General features: G+C 29.5%; 1 protein-coding gene, 1 long non-coding RNA gene and 1 pseudogene across 3 annotated transcripts; 2 read left to right on the forward strand and 1 right to left on the reverse strand.

The window, feature by feature from the left end:
- The first annotated feature begins 3,084 nt into the window (after positions 1-3,084).
- LOC146919886 (uncharacterized) lies at positions 3,085-6,403 on the forward strand. Its single transcript, XM_085711075.1, has 2 exons — positions 3,085-3,501; positions 6,272-6,403. The coding sequence occupies exons 1-2, from the start codon at positions 3,085-3,087 to the stop codon at positions 6,401-6,403; spliced, it is 549 nt and encodes a 182-aa protein (XP_085567201.1).
- Positions 6,404-8,503: 2,100 nt separating this feature from the next.
- Positions 8,504-9,244, forward strand: LOC146919887 (STS14 protein pseudogene; annotated as a pseudogene). The gene has a single exon (XR_015011626.1). The product of XR_015011626.1 is annotated as an STS14 protein pseudogene (transcript).
- A 3,779-nt stretch (positions 9,245-13,023) lies between these two features.
- LOC146919888 (uncharacterized) lies at positions 13,024-14,920 on the reverse strand. The gene is made up of 3 exons (XR_015010707.1): positions 14,722-14,920; positions 13,277-13,338; positions 13,024-13,107 (listed from the first exon to the last, which is right to left on the reverse strand). It is a non-coding gene; the product is annotated as an uncharacterized LOC146919888 (long non-coding RNA).
- Between the last annotated feature and the right edge of the window lie 6,066 nt (positions 14,921-20,986).

Genomic DNA, 20,986 nt, shown 5'->3' on the forward strand with positions numbered 1-20,986 from the left:
TAAAACTAATCCTAATGGATGACATGAGGATCAAGAGTAATAAGACACAAATAAGATAATGAGACCTAACTATATATTCTTGAGTAATTTAAATATTCCGTGAATTTGTTTTTTGTGACTTAAGCATTTCAAAGTTTCTACAATTTGTTTACCTTTAATGCAATTAATTTTTGAGTTTTATTTTTGAAAAAATTAAAGAGATCTTTTTTATGATGGTTTAAATGTTATTCAAGGGTGATTACTGATTGACTATGAAAAAAAAAGGAAAACTTAATATATATTATTTAAAGCATATCATGATTTTTTTTTAAGATAGTCTTGATTGGCGCATGGCAAATATTCTAATTTCTTTGTTACGTTTAATGTAATTAAATGTATGTATTTTATGTTAGTAAAAAGAAAAGAGAATTGTTTTTATGTTGATTTGAAGGTGATTGACTACATAAAATGATAATAATTTGAATTAATACATATCTCGTACATTAATACATATACAACTCTACAAATGTAAGGATATACAACTGTACACTTTTTTTTTCTTCTTATGAGAAATCACCCTAGTATCTAATTTCAATTCTTGAAGTTTCCTGCTTTTATCTTTGAATGAATATATATGAATTAAAAAAAATAGAACAAATCAATGAAATTGAATCAAAAGGAAAAAAAAACTACCATATTTATAAAATTTGACTTAAAAAATATATAACAAATCAATGAAATTGAATCAAAAGAGAAAAAAAAAACTACCATATATATAAAATTTCGAAGAATTAAAAAGATTCCTTGAGAAATTGAAAATTGATATATAAAATTGTAAAATAATGACAGCCAAAAGTTAAACAAAGATTAAGGTATATCATAATAACAAAACAATGTTCTTTTAAAAGAAAAATATGAGAAATGAAATTGCTTTTTGGTGCCATATGAATTTTAAAGAAGTTAGAAGAAGAAACATTAGAAAAACTAAACAAATAGAAAAACAAATGGAGGAGCTATCATTGATGTGAAAAATTTGCTAAACTATAGGTCTATTTTATAGGTTTTTTCACTGATTAATTTGGTAAAATAACCACATTTAATTTGACATCATAGCACATCATAGCATTGTAACGTCTTCACATTGACTTACAAACATATCGAAAGCAAATTCAATTAGTTATTGTCATATTTGATTAACCAAGAAATAAGAAACTAAATAAAAAAAATCTAAAAAATATTAAGCACATGATTCGAACAATAATGATACTCCAAAATTCTTTCTACGAATGAGAGATATCGGGAACGAATTCATTGGATGTAATATTTGATTGAGACAAATAAATAGTAAAATAAAAAGCAGACAAACAAACTATCTACTATGTCAAAAAAGATCTAAAAAAATAAAACCAAAAAAATTTAAAAATACGATTCCTTGAGGAATACACATTTCAATATTTTATAGATAACTCCTTCAAAAAAATATTTTATAGATAACAAAAAACGATTCATTGACCCCTAAAAATAAAGATTCCTTGAGAAATTGAAAAATTGATATATAAAATTATAAAATAATGACAGCCAAATGTTAAACGAAGATTAACCTATATCATAATAACAAAACAATGTTCTTTTAAAAGAGATATGAGAAACGAAATTGATTTTCGGTGCCATATGAATTGTAAAGAAGTTAGAACAAAACAATGTTCTTTTAAAAGAGATATGAGAAACGAAATTGATTTTCGGTGCCATATGAATTGTAAAGAAGTTAGAAGAAGAAACATTAGAAAAACTAAACAAATAGAAAAACAAATGGATGAGCTGTCTGTGATGTGAAAAATTTGCTAAGCTATAGGTCTACTTTATAGGTTTTTTCACTGATTAATTTGGTAAAATAACCACGTTTAATTTGACATTATAGCACTATCATGTATTTGTATTAACTTACAAACATTTTCTTCCTTTTTGGCTTGAATATACGTTTTCTTCCTTTTTCTTTGGCATTATTTGGGAACTTAATTAATTCCCAAATCGTCTCACATTATTATTATTATTATTCTTAAAATAAAAATAAAAATTAGTTTAATTCATTAATTGCCAAAGCCATGAAATTGTTTGGTTTGGTTTAAAGTGCCAAGTGTCAAGTGAGAAAATTTGGTTTAAAGTGCCAAATGTCAAGTGAGGAAAACATTTCCATAAAGGGCCATGAAACAGGTCGTAAATTTCTATTATATAGATATCCCTACCAATGGAGCTAAGTTCACGGAACTTCACTTTCCTTTCTCTATATTTTGTTTATCCACTAAACCAAGTAAGAAGAGGAAAAAGATTAACTTACTATGTTTATTTTTTTAATGATCGAAAATTGTTTTTACTTTTCTCATGCTCCCTCCAATCATAAATATTTCTACCAAAAAAAAAATCATAAATATAAAACAATTATTCTTTTTTGAGATTTATTTAATAAATGATGTATTTAGTTCGTATTATTGTCCAAATACGTTAATTATTTCATGAACCTCAAACAATGTTCTTATTTTGTACTACATTTAGGAAAGAATATTAAATTGAATCTTGGAAATTTTTCATGTACAAAATTCATTTTTTTTTTAAGAAATGTACAAAATTCATCTTCACTCAAAAAAATCAAACAAAACACATAAGGATCACATTTTAATAGAATTAAATTATCCTTTATTATTGTACCGAAAATCAAATAGCCTTTATTAGTCCATTTATTTTGATTTGTCAAACATTCACTATACATTTGATAATAGCCGTTTCTTTATCATCATCAATATCCTATCAATATTATTCTCTTGTGTAGTCGCTTTTGATTGTCTTTTTCCTCAAATGCACGCTCACGCATAAGGTCAAAGTCAAAATATTTAAAGTTATGTGACATTTCACATTATCAAATGTATTTTAGCATCATCTTCATCTTCACACTATAGATCCATACTTCACCAATATTTATATATTAAAAATGACAATCTGTCACAAAAAAACAATAATATAAAAAAGTAGGATAAATAGTGGAAGGAATCACGAAACAACAAAACCAATCCAAAAAATAGAAATAGTGAAAAGTTGTAGATAGAATCTACAATGGGCGTGTGTGCATCATGTCACAATGTGAAAACAACAAAGAAAACAACAACAACATCATCAACAAGAGATGCTAGTGAAAATGGTTTGGTTGATTTTGCTACAACATGTTCATCTGAATCTTTTCGAAGACCATCATCGATCATGGTCATGAACATTTCTAATGGTGCAATCAAGGAATACAAGAAACCGGTTCTTGCAAGCATTGTTGTTTCGGAGAATAGTGATAACAATGATTGTTATATCTCAAATGCAGAATCAATGTGCGTAGGGGAGTGTATGCCACGAGTTTCTGATGAAGACGAGCTTTTACCGGGTCGAATCTACTTCATTGTTCCTATCTCGAATTCTAATTATCCATTGTCTCTTCAACTTCTATGTGATCTCGTTGTTAAAGTTAATTCCGCACTTTCCAATGTAAGTTAATAGCGTTAACAGTTACATTTTGTATATTAATTTTAACATTTTCGTTTTTGTTCTTCTTTTAATTTTAATTTCTTGTATGATTTAACTAATTTAGTTCACCTAGTGGGATCTTTGAATTTATTTATTAAAAATTTTATGAGCTGGCGAGGCAAGAACCAAATTGGTTCCTTGCTTCATGTCTCTGTTGATGTTTGTCTGTCTCCCCAGTGACTAGTGAAATGCACTAACCAAAGTTATTAAGTTGCTATTAATTCTGCCCGGGGTTCTAAAATCTTTATCAATTGTTCTAAAAATCCCCGGCTTGTGTTCGATTTGTTGTATTGCCTATCCGGTATAAAAGTGCATTGTTTAGGTTTTTTACGATGATAAAAATTTATTATTGATTATATAAAATAAAGGTAAGTTACAAGTAAAATGACTTATATTTGAATATATTTGGTAAAACTGATACGAACAATATATTCCTGTATAAAAATCAATTCCCAAACCAAAAGTTCCAATTTCCAACTATAAATTAATGTTTTGTTTACACAAATAATGTTTGTTTCCACATTCGTATGGTGCTGAACGCACATTTTAGTACAAAACATTCCAAAGTGTGTCAATTTTTACAGGAAGAAAGATATATTTATTCAACTCATGATATTGATACCTCTTGTGCATTTTGCTTCTTCCAAAGTGAAAGGAAAGTAGTTCTCCCCTTCAAAGAATTTGGATTGTATGTAGTATGACTGCAATGAGTGAGCCGCACTTGATTGAAGGTCTAGATTTTGATATGGGAAATGCTAACCGGTGCCCTGGGCATTGGTTAAGGATATGAAAAAGGAAATTATATAGTAGTTAATGCATTGAAATTGTGTAATTAATTTATAATAAAGTCAAAAGCAATTTCCTTTTATAGTTATAATTCCCTTTTATGGTATGCTTAACCTGTGTCCGGGGCACCCGTTAGCAGGGCCCTTTTGATATAAATTTTTCAATCTTTTAAAATATCGATCTTAAGGTTAAATTGTGACTAATTGTGTGTGCGTGTACTCATGGAGTCGCAGCTGCATATATGCCATACCTACTTGCAAATCTCCGACAATGAATAGTCTATATAGGTTTTGTTAGTCGAAGAATTATAATGAGTGTCTTTAAAATATTCTTATAGTGATACATATTTTTTGCGACATTAATATGTTGTCTACGGAATAAAATAATATAGTAAGACGCGCAGTTTAGTTGATGATTATTCAGTCATTATAAACTTTTACTTTTCAGGAATAAAATAATTTTTTAAAAGCGATTTTTCATTATAGTAAGTGTTAAAAAAAATAACAAAATGGTCATGTTAGCATAATAAATTTGGTAGCTACAAGAATAATATCATGTAGAGGTTGGGTTTCGAGCAACAAATTCCTCATTCTTCCACATTTAAAATATATGAACGTCTGCTACTAGATTACTTAACGAAAAAAATTGCAAAACGTATATAAATGTTACACAAACCTTTTCATTGGACCCATATCCCACCTTTGGTGCTCCAGAGAGTTAGAAACATTGACTGAAATAATGGACAGGAAACAACCAAAAGATGCTATGCATCCCCTTGGAACCACGTCCTATAGGCCACACGAGTCACACAAGAATTCGACAACCAAGTCTTATGCGTCATACCACCACCAAAGGGCGGATCTAGAAATAAATTGACCTAAGATCTAAATTTATTTACTAAAAAGTTGTAACATCTAAATTTACAAAAAAAATAGTCTAACATCAATTTGTAGAAAATAGGATAAAATAACATTATTAATTGTTCCAACATCTCTTTTTATAAAAGTTATGAAACGATCATATAACCACTCATCATCAATGTTGTTACTTTGTCGACTCTTTACATGTTTCATAGTTGAATAAACACGCTTAATACTTACGGTTGCCACTAACAAAATCAAAACTAACTTCATAAGTTTGTAGACCACATCAAATGTAGATGCACTCTTCGTTGATACTCATTCCATGACAACTTGCGGAATACCAAAATTTGCTAACAAAAAAAATATTTTCTCATGCTCTCTTTCATAGCGGATGGAAGCAGGCTATGTCTGATGAATTTATAGCCTTCATGAATAATGGTACATGGTCTTTTGTTTTCCTCAACCCCATTTCAATATCATTGCACCAATCATGTCTTTCATATAAGGATGAAACATTTTTCAATTGATGACTATCACTTTGTTTGAGGCCTCGTTGTTAAGAAGGAATTTCAAGTCTCTAATGTCTCTTCTGTTTTATCAACTAGAACATTTGCTCACTAAGCTACTTTCACGGACCCCGCATCAATTTCTCACCTCTAAGATTAGAGTCGTTGAACCATCCTCCATCCAGAAGGGGCATAAAGGAGCAATATTTATCACAAATTTTCTTTGAAAAACTAACATGTGCCCTAAGATAGAACACATTTTAAGAAACTCAATGTAGAAATTATGTTTTGCAAATTGTGTCAATTTATTTATCAAAAAGTTAAAAATTATTTTTTTAAAAGATTATTGATCACAATTACTAGCCATAAAGAAGCAATATCTTAATCGATAACACTTATTAATATTCATTAAATTATCATTTGTTATTAGTAATCATTGCAATATCATTTGTTTTTATTGATAATCATTAAAATATTATTTTATAAATGAGTCTTGGGTGAACAAGAAAGAGCTTTACATTCATGCGAATAATATATACTTGTGTGAATCATGAGTACTGTTGGCCTTATATGCAGGTTGTGTGGAAGAAATCAGTACAACTTGGGTGTTCACAGGCTACTTGTACTGGTAAGAAGGAAGCTGGTTTGACTATTTGTTTTTATGATCCACCTGCTCCTAGTAATGTCATTGGAGAGAGTCCATTTTGATTCGATGATAATGTATGATGATATGAATAATATGATGTATTTCAAGTAATGTTAGTTAGGTTCTTGAATTAGATTATGTAAGTGTAATGTAAACTGTGCTAAAGAGATCAATATGCCTATGTGTGGATTCTAGTGTGAAATTGATTTTAACATGTTTGATGAATCTTAAATAAAATTGCTTTGGTCTCAAATTTATATTATTTGATGATTTGTAGTGTTTGAGTCTAAACATGATTTTTAGACTAAATTATTTATTGTTGAACTCACTTTCATCTAAAATATGTATTCAAACATAATGTGTCATTTTAGTTCAACTTGTTTTCAAGTAAAATCAATTTAAAAAAAATAATTTATTCAAAATCAATATGATCACCGCATAATCAAATATGCACATTGTCACTTTATCAATGTCAAGCAAGGCACTAAGAATAATATGAAATGGTTCATGTAAGCATGATTACCTGTGTGCATTGCACAAGATTTCTCTATTTTTTTGAAAGAAGATTTCTCTATTTAATTAGTTTAAACTTTATATCTTAATATAATTGTTATTGAGTTGGATCTTTCGGACGACTTTTTGCAAATAAAATAAGTGTACAAATCTGATCTTGTATTATCTTTTTAATATTACGCAGAAGTTTAGAGGAATAGTCTAGATTTAAGAATAGTTTAGATTTTTTGACATGTAAACTCCGAAACTTGTTAGTGCACCCTTAAACAGGCCGGGTAACATGTTTTGACAGCTCAAACGAAAGGTGTACGAGAGGGTGAGGTAGTGAGAAGAGTTTCTCCCAAAAAATACACAATAGGCTTAATAAAAGATATGGAATTCCAATCATATCTTTTACATAAGGATGAAACATTTGTCAATTGATGATTATCACTTTGTTTGTGGCCTTTTTGCTAAGAAGGAATTTCAAGTCTCTTCCGTTTATCAACTAGAACATTTGCTCACTAAGCCACTTTCACGGACCTCGCATCAATTTCTTACTTCTTAGTTTGGAGTCGTTGAACCTTTCTTCCATCTACAAGGGGCATAAAGGAGCAATATTTAGTCATTATTGATCACAATTTTTCTTTGAAAAATGTTAACATATGCCCTAAGATAGGACACATTATAAGAAACTCAATGTAGAAATTTTGTTTTAAAAATTGTGTCAATTTATTTATGAAAAAGTTAAAAATTAAATTTTTTTATTGAAAGAAAGAAAAGATTAATTTAACATGTACTCATTAAATTATCATTTGTTATTAGTAATCATTGCAATATCATTTGTTCTTATTGATAATCATTAAAATATTTGTAATCAATTGTAAGTACTTAGTTGCCAAATCTTAGCACATATCTTGGCAACCATCCTTGTATTTATAGTATACTCCCTCCGTCTCACAATAATTGTCTCTTTAGCATTTTTTCTATTTCTCAAAATAATTGTCACTTTAGAATATCAATGCAGCATTTATTATTTTTTTCCACTATTATTGAATTTCATTCAACTTAATTACTACACTAACTATAATTAATAAGGGTATTATAGTAAATGATACTGATTTTACCATTGAAATTAACACAATTAATCTTTTCCTTAATAATCGTGCACAAACCTTAAACGACTAATATTGTGAGACGGAGGGAGTACCTCTTGTGATGAATAGAAAATGATAGCTTGGAACATCTTTACCTTTCAACTATCTAGAAGTCTAAATAATTATTCTATGGTTAGTAAATGGTTTACGACTAATTACGTGTACATGTACATCCAATCCAATGACTAGTTAGTAGAGATCTTTAGTAGTTAAAATTCACACACTTTAAACGTGGAGAAGTGATGTGTTTGAATTCAAACCTCAACTCTTACGTATAATATACAATATCCTTACCAACTAAAGTCGGCAAAGATCTAGCAATAGCATACATCACAAACTCTTCTCACTCTACAAATTGCAATACAGCTTGCACTCCATGTCAAAATTTCCAAGCTCCCAAAGTATGTATCACAATGTCCTTTACTGAAATTTCACAATCAAGGACAGCTTAGTAAATCAACTTTACCCCATTGGACCAAAGTCTATATAAATATGGTCCCATCCGTGACTTCAACTTTGTCACACCTTAATATTATTGTTATTTTTTCAACCGATAAAGGTCACATGAAAATGTTACATTATTTTCCTCTCTTCTCTCTAGCCACACTATCCCTGCTCCTTGTCTCTTCCACCGCTGCAAGACCAGCAGCCACCATTCCAGAGCCAGCACCGCCGCCTCTTTCACCAGCAGCCAAAGAGTTCTTAGAATCACACAACAAAGCAAGAGCTGAAGTAGGTGTTGAGCCACTTCAATGGAGCGAGAAGCTAGCAAAAGACACAAGCTTACTAGTCCGTTACCAAAGAAACAAAATGGGTTGCGATTTTGCAAACTTAACAAGCAGCAAATACGGTGGTAATCAGCTTTGGGCGGGTTCCGCAGCAGCCGTAACGCCAAGCAAAGCGGTGGAGGAGTGGGTGAAGGAGAAGGAGTTTTACATTCATGTGAATAATACTTGTGTTGCGAATCATGAGTGTGGTGTTTATACGCAAGTTGTGTGGAAGAAATCAGTACAACTTGGGTGTTCACAAGCTACTTGTACGGGTAAGAAGGAAGCTAGTTTGACTATTTGTTTCTATGATCCACCTGGTAATGTCATTGGAGAGAGTCCATTTTGATTGGTGATAATGTATGATGATATGAATAATATGATGTATTTCAAGTAATGTTAGTTAAGTTCTTGAATTAGATTATGTAAATGTAATGTTAACTGTGCTACAGTGATCAATATGCCTATGTTTGATTCTATGTTTTTACTTTGGTTCTTGTGTAAAATTGATTTTGATATGTTTGATCCATCTTAAGTAGATTTTGTTTTTTAAATTGGCAAATATTATTAAAATCGGAACTCTAGCAAGACGAAAAGAGGCTGTGAAAAAGGTAAAAAGATACGGCATATAGGCGTAACATCCACACAAAAAAACCACGAAAAACCATGAAAGACAAAATCCCCAAAGGAAAACCAACCAAAAGACAACAGTTATGACTCTTAAATCTAGTTCACAACACTAGATTTCAGTTCCATAGCTCCGCCGGAACAGTCTAAAAGCCAAACCAAAAGGGGGACACGCCCGTAGAAGCCAAAAACACCACGGACAGCAACAACACAAAACCACAACACTCCGCAGATAAACCCCCTACTGTTACTAGTCGACCCCTCCTTACCTCCACAAACACTCCTCCGGACACCACACCCACTCATAAAACATACACGTCGGGGTATCCAACCTTTCCAATGGCCATCGCCAAGAAAGAACTTGAATATCTTCGACTAATTCATCAACTCCTTTCATGACATTCTTGAAAAGACGGCTATTACGTGCTTTCCAAATCACCCACATAGTAGCTTGCCAAATCATTCTCCAACCCCTCCGGATCTTCTTTTGATACCCTCCCGCAGTCCAACTCCCATTGGATAAATAAATTTGGAGGAATTAAAAAGAATCAGTTAGTCCACCTCATCAAATGCAACCATATACCCATGCCAAATCACAGTGGAGAAAAAGATAGGATTCACTTTCCGTCACACCAAAGGCAATTAGATGATTTATAGTTTTTGAGTCTAAACACGAATTTTAGACTAAAATTTATTGTTGAACTCACTTTCATGCAAATATATGTATCCAAATGTAATGAGTGATTTTATGTTGAACTCATTTTCCGCTAAAATCAATTTTAGAAAATTAATTCTTTCAAAATCAATTTTTATTGTTAGAAAATTAAACATGCACATTGTCACTTTGTCAACGTCAAGCAAGGTATTAGTAATATGAAATTGTTCATTTAAGCAGGGTTACTAGTGTGCGTGGCAATTTCTCTGCTTGATTAGCTTAACTTTGTCTTTTACTATGATTGTTATTTAGGTGGATCTTTCCGGTGACTTTATACAAATAAAATAAGTTTACAAATCAAATCTTGTATTATCTTTTTAATATTATGCAAGTTTTGAGGAATAGTCTAAAGTTAAGAATAATTTAGAGTGTTTGACATGTAAACTACAAAACTCGTTAGTGCACCCCGAAACAGGTCGGTAGCATGTTTTGACAGCTCAAACGAAACGTGTATGAGAGGGTGTGGTAGTGAGAAGAATTTCTCCCAGAAAATGCACAATAGGCTCAATAGAAGATATGGAACTCCAAACTAACAATATTACATGAATGAGTCAGATATTTAGAAGAGGAACTCACTCATGTGCGATCCACACATCATTTACAATAGATGTGTTCACACTTAAACCGATCCAAACTAAATCTGCAAATCGATACAAAAACTTGAAAATTCTTTAAAATTGAAATTTATTAGATGTACTTGAATGTGCATTTGTAACAACATGTATCATCCCATACGACTTTCAAGATTGTCGACCGATCCTACAAACCAACGCGATTCTTTTCAGCGTCTTTTGTGCTCAACCATGAAGTCTCATACCGAAAAGAAGATGCATTTTATTTATATAGGTAGTACCAAACAATTCTTATAAGTCCTCCTTCAACCATGAAGCCTCATACCTACACAGCCTCAGGATCTTCTCATTCCAATGTGATTTAGTTTTCCTAGAAGTTGTCAGGACGCGTTCATTGTCATGTCTTGTGCACCAGGTGTCAACGGATTCGTTGACACCAAATCTCAACGGTTAAATTTATTTAATCAAAGGTTAATAATAGTGGCACATTTTTATTTATTGTGTATCCTTTTTTTCAATCACACATTATTATTGTTTTTAATGATTACAAAACTCAAATTGGAAACATGATCCTATCATAATTCTCGTTATTCTCTTGTCTGCAAAATTAGAATACTCCATAACTGAATAATTAAAATACTTCCAAAATATTATTATTTGGAATGAATTGGAAATATTAGTTGTTAAATGCAATTCCCTCTATGATCTCTTCTCCTACAACTACCCCAGGCAACATTTTAATAAAGATGATTTTTTTTAAGAGAAATGCTAGGGTCACACCTACTAACACTCTCTTTTAACACACCCAATAAAAATTGACCATGTGTCCCACTTTTTAATTTCAATTAACATGAAACATGTTCAACCTGTTTCCAAACATTCATTTTTTTTAATAATTTAATTTAACAGTTGGAGAGAGAAAGGGAAGAAGAACTCTATCGACCATCCAGCATAACCACACGACAACCAATTGAACAACACACGCAGCAAAAGGGAAGTAATTAAAGTATGGCACCAGCTAATTGCAACAACAATTCATGATTGGAATTGGAGTTACACAGGTGCGGCAAGCAGGACTTATATCAATAATAAGGTTATGAAATTGTACGGTAGCTACAAGGTAAATTTAAAGCCTTAGACGACAATAAGCACCATCTCTTCCCCTTTTCCATCGGTCTGTTCAGTTCCATTAAACATCATGCTCAATTGCTCATCAAACTTGAGATCTTCACTTTCACTACAACCCTAAAATTCAAGTATATATCAACATGGACACAGAGGTATTACATTACAATCTCCTTTAGCTGTAATCCTTTTTCTTGATTCCCACACCCGTTTAGAGCACAAGGTTGAATCTCACTGAAACCAAATCAAAATGTTGAATGGTGGATAGAGTTCTTCTTCTCTTTCTCTCTCCAACTGTTAAATTAAATTATTAAAAAAAAATCAAAATGTTTAGAAAGAGGTTAAACATGTTTCAGGTTAATTGAAATTAAAAAGTGGGACACATGGTCCATTTTTATTGGGTGTGTTAAAAGAGAGTGTTAGTAGATGTGACCCTAGCATTTCTCATTTTTTATATTAAATCAATTATGGACGTAACCTTTGAAAATCCTCTATTTCAATTTTCATTGGGTTCAAGGTAATGAATTCTATAAGGATTATAGATTGGATCCCTGGTGTAAATTTGAAGGTTGGAATTTAGCAAATAATGAATCAATTTGTTTCAGATCCATTATCTTGAACAATACAATTGATTTAACATGTTTATTTTATTTTATGACGTGAACAATAACTTTGGTAAGAGAAAGTGAAAACCAGAAAGAATAGAGAAGAGAAAGGATGAGAAAATAGAGGTAATAAGGTGTGCAAAATAAATTTGATGTCACAATACACTTTTAAGTGAATAAATAATTAATAGCCTCTAGATTAATACAATTCAACATATGAGATTTGGTGTCAACAGACCCTAACTATATTATATATATATATATATATATATATATATATATATATATATATATATATATGATATAATTCTAGATCTAATATTTTATATATGCCATATCATTTTTTACATAAAAAGAATGCTTTGTTTCTTTGTTATGCAAGCACCAAACGATATGGTAGTAGTAGTTCCTTCAAAAACCCTATATGAAACACGGCAGAATAATATCAATGAAAAAGTTTACAAAACAACAAGAAATGAATTCACAATGTTTCATTTAACAGCATTTTATACTGTAAATATAACACAGAACAATAACAATTTGTTAAAAATCCACTACACAAAAATGCTTGTATAACTGATATTTAGCAACACCGGTTTATTTGTCAAAAAAAAAAACACCGGTTTAAATGACCTCAAAAGTACCTCATCGACAGTAACAACAGCTAACACAACGCGCATAATACTGAGCAGAGTCTTCAAAAACCCTGCATGAAACACGGCAGAAAAATATAAGTGAAAAAGTTTACAAAACAACAATATGCTTCATTTAACAACATTTTATACTATACAATTGCGATTTGTTAAAAATCCACTACACAAAAAGGGTGTTATAGCCGATATTTAACAACATCGGTTTAAAATGCCTCAAAATACCTAATCGGCAATTACAGCAGCTAACACAACGCGCACAATACTGAGCAGAGTTTTCAAAAACCCTGTATGAAACACGGCATAAAAATATCAGTGAAAAAGTTTACAAAACAACAAGAAATGAATTCATAATGCTTCATTTAACAACATTTTATACTATAAATATAACACAGAACAATAGCAATTTGTTAAAAATCCACTGCACAAAAATGCTGCTATAACCGATATTTAACAACTCCGATTTAAATGGCCTCAAAAGTACCCCATCGGCAGTTGCAGCAACGAAGGAAAGGTAAAAAGAATGGAAAATTTAAGGTTGTCTGAAAAATTAAGGTTGTCTTTATGATTTTGTTTACGAATTAATTTATTTGATTTTTGTAGATGAGTTTGATGAAAAAATTCTGCGAATCGTCAAGACCTGCTCATTTGAGTTCAACCAACCAACAATCATTTAATTAAATCGACAACCGAGATAGTAGTAGCAAAAACAGAGAAGCATGAGTTCTACGTTGGCTTGGACACAAGCCTTGGACCATATGGGAGATACTCTTATAAAGGAAACAAAGTTTTCGCTAACTTCCAATCTTACCAAGATTGGAATTTCAGTACTGGAATTTATGTGAACAATGTTTGGGGGCTTAACCTACACCCTGGTTGTGAGATTAAGATTTCAGGGAGAGAAATCTCCCAAATATGGAATCAAGAAAATGAGTCAGAAAAAGGAGTTGAGAGGGTGATAATAGAAAAGACGAGAGCAATTGCAAAATCAGATGAAGGTGACGTCAACAAAACAGAGGGTGTTGAAAGCAAGACCAAAGAACCAGAGGAAGGTGACGTAAGCAAAACAGAGGGTGTTGAAAAAAACACTGAAGAAGTCGCAAAATCAGAAGGAAAGCGTGAGAATTGAAAATCATAAGAAACACTGAAGAAACACTGTTTTAGTAAAAAATATGCTTCTGTTTTTTATTTATTAAAATCATTGCATTAGATAATCATGAATAGTGAAAAATATGTTTTAGTGTTGAAATAATGAAAAAATATATCTTTTATGTATTTTCTCACTTATATATATATATATATATATATATATATATATATATATATATAATTCCAGATCTATTATTTTATTTATGCTACATCATTTTTTACTTAAAAATAATGATTTGTTTCTCTGTTATGCAAGCACCAAAGATATGGTAGTAGTAGTTCCTTGAAAAACCCTTTACGAAACACGGCAGAAAAATATCAGTGAAAAAGTTTGCAAAACAACAAGAAATGAATTCACATTTCTTCATTTAACAACATTTTATACTGTAAATATAACACAGAACAATAGCAATTTGAAACGTCAAAAAAACAAACAATAACAATTTGTTAAAAATTCACTACACAAAAATGTTGCTATAGCCGATATTTAACAACACCAGTTTATATGGTCTCAAAAGTACCTCATCGGCAGTTACAACAGCTAACACAACGCGCATAATGTTGAGCAAAGTCTTCAAAAACACTGTATGAAACACGGCAGAAAAACATCCGTGAAAAAGTTTACAAAACAACAAGAAATGAATCCACAATGCTTCATTTAACACATTTTATACTATACAATATCAATTTGTTAAAAATCCACTACACAAAAAGGGTGTTATAGCCAATATTTAACAACACCGGTTTAAATTGAGTAACGTCCCAATAATCTATATAAATGTTTTAATAGTTTTCGTGATATATTTTATTTTAGGGAAATGCTAACCGGTGCCCCCGGGACACTGGTTAAGGGTATGAAAAAAGAAATTATATAGTAGTTAATGCATTGAAATTGTGTAATTAATTTATAATAAAGTCAAAAACAATTTCCTTTTATGGTAATAACTTTCTTTTATGATATGTTTAACCAGTGCCCGGAGGCACCAGTTAGCATGACCCTTTATTTTAATCTTCAATCATCTCTTTTCATGTTAATTATTGGTTATCTATCTTTATGTTATTTTATTAGATGCCTCATCTCTATCTCTATTATAAACATTTGCCTTAATTTTTTTTGAAAAGTACACATGGCATCTTCATACTTCCCATTTCATTTAATGTTTCTGCATCAACCAATGAAAATGGATCTTGACTTATTCCTTTTCTATTAACCAATCAAAATAAATCATTACTCATTTATTTTTCATCAGCCAATCAAAATTGATCATAACATGATTTTTTTTTCCTATATATAAACAATTTGGTTTTTTATTATTTTCATCTACCCCTTCCCCTTTCAAAAAAATCTACCTCTTCCTCCCATAAAAAATCACTGCTTTCAATCCCATTCTATTTTCTTTTATTTGTTTATTTTTTATTGTTTTATTGTTTATTTATCATTTCTTATTGTTATGTTCCATTTTATTGTGATTTCTTAGGTTGATGATTCTTATTCATATTCTCTTTTCAATTTTCTTTTGGTGTTTATATGTTTTTTGTTTTTGTTCGGGTCTTTATTTTGGACATGGAAGCCGATCAAGAGAAAAGAAGACTTGCATCATATATAAATTAGAATATATACGAAGGATTTCTATCACCACGTTCAAATATAATCACTTTCATCCCCCTTTTGATAATACTCACAACGTTTTCTATCTATCTATTCTTTTTTGTTTAATTTTTCTTATGTTTTTTTTTGACAAATAATTTTTCCTATGTTTCTTATGTTGTTATTTCACTTTTAATATCTTGCTCTTTTATATTTTATTTTGGTGATTATTTTGATTTTTTTTTGCTACTTTATGCTTGAAATGGAAACCAATCGATATATAAGAAGAAACACATCCATTTTCACAAAATTGGTTGAATTGATAACTTTGGAGTGAAAAAAATAAGAAATACATAATAGAAAATCGATTTTATGACACCTTTTATTTTTGTTTTTTGAGTCAAAAAGTTCCATTTTCTTTAACTAAAAGGGAGCAAGGTGCTACCCTAAAATTTTAAGTGCATTTTCAAAAAAAAAAAAAAAACTTAACAGTCATTTATATTTTATTTCCTTCATCCTAATTAAATATTTAAACGAGTTTATACTATTATTAAAATAATATCCAATTAAATATTATTAAATTATTATGTTTTTTAAGTGAAAAAATAGTAATGTTTTATTCATGTCATATTTTTGTATCCATCATTCATTCTATTATTAAAACTAATAATCATATATGCTTTAAAATTGTATTAATATTTTTATTAATTCCCTTATTTATAAGCGGAAAGTTGTAAAAGTCTTAAAATGACAAAACTAAATGAATTTTTGATTACTTATTAATCATGTTTCAATGGCCCTTTGCCCCCATGTTTCAATGACAGACATCAAATTATTATAAATGTTTCCTATCAAATGGATTCATGTACCCTTTGTCTTAATTTTTGACCAATTAGATTTAACTAAATCATCAAAGGTTTCAATCTTACACGTATTTGTTAACAACCAAAATGTATGCTTTTTCGCTCAACTTTCAACTTTCAACCATAACATAGCATGTTGACGTGACATTTTTTTCTTTTATTTTTCTACAAAAGATGCAAAATCATGTAAGCATTTAATGTTATATCAATTTTCTATTTCAATGTATATTTATTGGTTTCCTTTGATTGTGTTTTTTCTATGATGCTATAGGTTCTTGGTACAAACTCGAACGAAGAAGAAAAAATTAATTTTGTTTCGGGAAAAAAACAAATAAATATAACAACTAATTACTAACATTTAATATTAAAAAAGCATTTATTTTCTATTCAATTCAGTGATAGTCTTTGTCCCAATAGTTTTTTTTTATCATCTTGAATTTCATTTGAAAATATTATAGCATTTAATCAAACGATCTTTGTTCATTGATATGACCAAATATGCTAAAATTAATTTGTGATAAAATATTTCTAAGAATACAACAATGCCTTAAACTTTTGTAAAAAAAATGCCTTAATTTTGTTACTAAAGCCTTAAATATTATATGATATACATTGAATTTTTTCAGCACCATCATCACTAATTATAATTTACAAATTCTTTGTCTTGGACGAATTGGTACCAAAATAAATTTGAGCAAATTTGTTGCTAATTTTTAAAAAGTTACTTTGAAACATTTCCCTTTATTAATATGGAATTTATATTTACATTGTTAATATATTTCATGCTCTGACCTTTAACCACATAATATGAGTAATACCGGTATTAATATGGGGTTTCAGCTTTTGCTGTAACCTCCTTTGTTTAAAAAAAAAAACATAAATATGAGTAATACCGGTATTCAATGGAAATTAGATTTAAATTATAAATATTTGTGAAGTAATTAATTTTTTACCTTTTTTTTTGGTGAAGAATTAATTTTTTACCTATCGAAATAGGAATTTTTTTCTTTGTAAAAAAAAAAATTATAATAATTTAACTTGACACAAATCTAAATTCCTTAAACTCCAAAAAGTATAATAATTTATACTACCAATAAAATCAATGAAATGATCTTTCTAAACCTCTAAAAAAGCAGTATTATGCAAAGAGAAATATTAGCGACACACATATAAATTTAAACACACTTCTCAACGTACTTTTTTTGATTGGTTAAAATTCACATGAGTCTCACCAAATCATATGGGAGCCAAATAAATTTGGTGTAACTCATGTGAGTTTTAACCAATCAAAGAGGGTGTATTGAAAATTGTGTGTTAAAGTGTTGTTAGCATTCCTCATTATGCAAAAAAAATGAAATTATTTTTCATGAAAACAAGTAAAGGTTATTGTCCCCTTTTTCTTATTTGATTTCTTCAATTTAATTGCAATCAATATTTGGTCTTCACATTTTTCTCCTAGACATTGATAAAATCAAGTGTACATATTTTCCAAATGAAAAGGAATTAATTAGCAAAAACTTGGATTGATTTATATCACGTGAATAGAAGTTGGAAATTAATATATCTTAATGTTTTCATAACAATAAAAAATAGCTCCAAAAAAAGCGCACCATATAAGTATGTTCCTTTTTTTTTACTCATATAAAAATACTCTATTTTCCACTAAGAAAAACATATTCATGTTTTTTTGATAATTTTATTTAGGTGAGTTGGATCCAAAGAAAAAGCCTCAAGGATCAAAAAGATATTATAATTGGTATTTACGTATTATCCATCTAGGATGTCCTAACGCTGGTATCGAGAGTTGTACTCACACTTTAATGGGGGTAGGAGTCAATTTATTATCAACTAAATCAACATATATCTACAATATAAGCACATTCTCAATCACACTATCTTTATCTTTATCTTTATAATAAACATTTATCCTACATTACATATAAAGTACATGTGGAGGTCTTTCATTTCCTACCTCATTTAATGTTATTATATTTCTTTTCTTTTTTAAAACAAAATATTCAAATAAATATTTAAAATTGTCCATGATGATTATGGAACCATTCTAAATTAAATGTTTTTTATATCAACATTTACACAAAAAACTAATTATGCCCTTATTTATTTTTTTGGGTCAAGTTATGCTCATATATATGTTCATTGTGGACGTTGACTAATTTGTTTAATAAATGTCTTTCAAGTGATACTAACATGTTTTCCTAATTCAACTATCAATTTATGGAGGTCTTCCATTTAGTATCAAAAACATATATTCTTGCTCAATGAAGATTTATTTCAATTGTCGCGAGTTTAGCTTTTACTGCTAACATGATAACTTCTTGATGGATGATACATAAGTATCTCTATTAGAGCTCGATAAATCTAAAAGTTTACCCTATTTCAGATGAGTCCTTGGGGTCTGACACACTAAACTTTCAATTATAAAAAAATAAATAAATTAAAAATAACAATTTTATTTTGTGAGAAAAACGTCCGCAATTCAAAATATATTTCTTTTGTTTTTTCAAATGTATTTTGTAATTTTGAATATGTCCACCAACAAGCATATTTTTCATTTGGTGAATTTTAATGGAATGTTTACCAAAAAGTGTATATACATCATCGTTCATAAAAAAAAATAAAAATACACATCACCGTAAATGTAAATATTTTTCTTCAATTTAATGTAAATATGATTTATTTTCAATTTAAATGATTGAATAAGTATACCACTTCTTTTTACAATCACATCCCTAAATTAAGAGAATATTTAATATGACATTTCTTTTTACCATTTCTTTTTTACTTAATTAAAAAAATGTCACATCATTTAAAATGTTAAATAAACATGTAATTTATCAACTAAAGTAACAAATCAATATTTTTCCATGGTTAATTTCCAGCAAATACCAAAAGTCTTCTTATGGATAATCACATTAAATTAAGAGTAACCACATAGGTGAAATTGACACTACATCTTCGTCCTAACATTTAATGCATTAAAGGTTAGGACGAAGATGTGGTGTCAATTTCACCATATACTCTTGCATCCAATATGGAGTTTTAACTCATATATGACATATTAACATATCTCATTTAATTGTGAGATTTTTTACATTTGTAATCCGGTAACATAACCAAATAAGATTAGAGAATGCATAGCATGCTATAAAAGTGGGTTGGTGGTGATTTAATGGATGAAGGTTTTTGTTCTTTTCTTTCATGAGAAGAGAGAAAATATATTAGAAAAAGAAAAAAAGACAAAAAAATCAATTCAAACAGAAAGATATGATAAGGAAGAAAAAGAAATTTTTGTGCTTTGTCTGTAAGAGTATATAGAATAGAATGAATTCCTGGTGATCTACGGGTTTTTTAAAGGAGTTCGAAATTTTTTAGTATAAATTTTACCAAAAAATTAAACTAAATAAAAACATGTCACGTTGTTTTAATAAATATAACAATTCTTTATTTTATCAAATTAGCAAAACACATGCAATTTTCCATTGTCAAATCCAACCAAAGACCAAAAGTTAATGAAAGATATAGTATGAAAGTGAATAACAATAAATAACTAAAATTTAAGATAAAAATTAAACAAATGTCATCTAATATCAAACAAAGCAGTTTATCATAATGTTGGGATAATGTTTGGACTTTCGGATGAGCCTACATTGAGTTCGATCATCATATTAGGTGAAAATCAACCATATAAGTGAGATTGCCACACCATATATTCCCAAAAAATCTTAAGTCATTAAGCATATGTGTCATATCACTTTTTTTTTTAAGGAATGTCATATCACTTATATGTTGTTCAAAATCTACTATTTCATCCAATGTAGAACGTCAACTCACATTTGACACATTAACATATGGTAATCAAGTGTATGACTATCTACATCTGAAAATATGTGACATAGTCAAATAAGGTCAATCAGAGGCACATCATGTTAAAAAATGTGGGTTGATAGTAATTTCATGGAGGCAAGTTTATGTTTATTTATTTCATGATAGTAGAGAAAGGAAATTAAAAAGAAAAAATAGAATACGAAAAAAGAATTTAAACGTGATAAAAATGATAAGGAAAAAATATATGTAGCGTGTTTTATCCATGAAATTCTTGGGAATAGACTGATTTGCCGGTAATTATATGGGTTTGTTGAAGGGGTTGAAGATGTTTATGTAATAATTTTACCAAAAAATTAGACTTAATTAAAAAATGTCACATCATTTTCAAATGTCTAATAAGCATGTACTTTGTCAACTAACATAACACATATGCATTTTTCCATTGTAACATCCCACCAAAGACCAAATGTAAAGTAATTTTAAATAATA

The sequence above is a fragment of the Medicago sativa genome, chromosome 5, assembly GCF_051527215.1.
Source record: "Medicago sativa cultivar Bolivia chromosome 5, Bolivia_mono, whole genome shotgun sequence".
In the NCBI taxonomy this organism is placed as follows: domain Eukaryota; kingdom Viridiplantae; phylum Streptophyta; class Magnoliopsida; order Fabales; family Fabaceae; genus Medicago; species Medicago sativa.

What these genes read in the sequence shown, in the direction of transcription:
- LOC146919886 (XM_085711075.1), top strand. Translation starts at nt 3,085, where the DNA reads ATGGGCGTGTGTGCATCATGTCACAATGTGAAAACAACAAAGAAAACA. An exon ending in TTAATTCCGCACTTTCCAAT is followed by an intron (nt 3,502 to 6,271) that starts GTAAGTTAATAG and finishes CCTTATATGCAG; the next exon opens with GTTGTGTGGAAGAAATCAGT.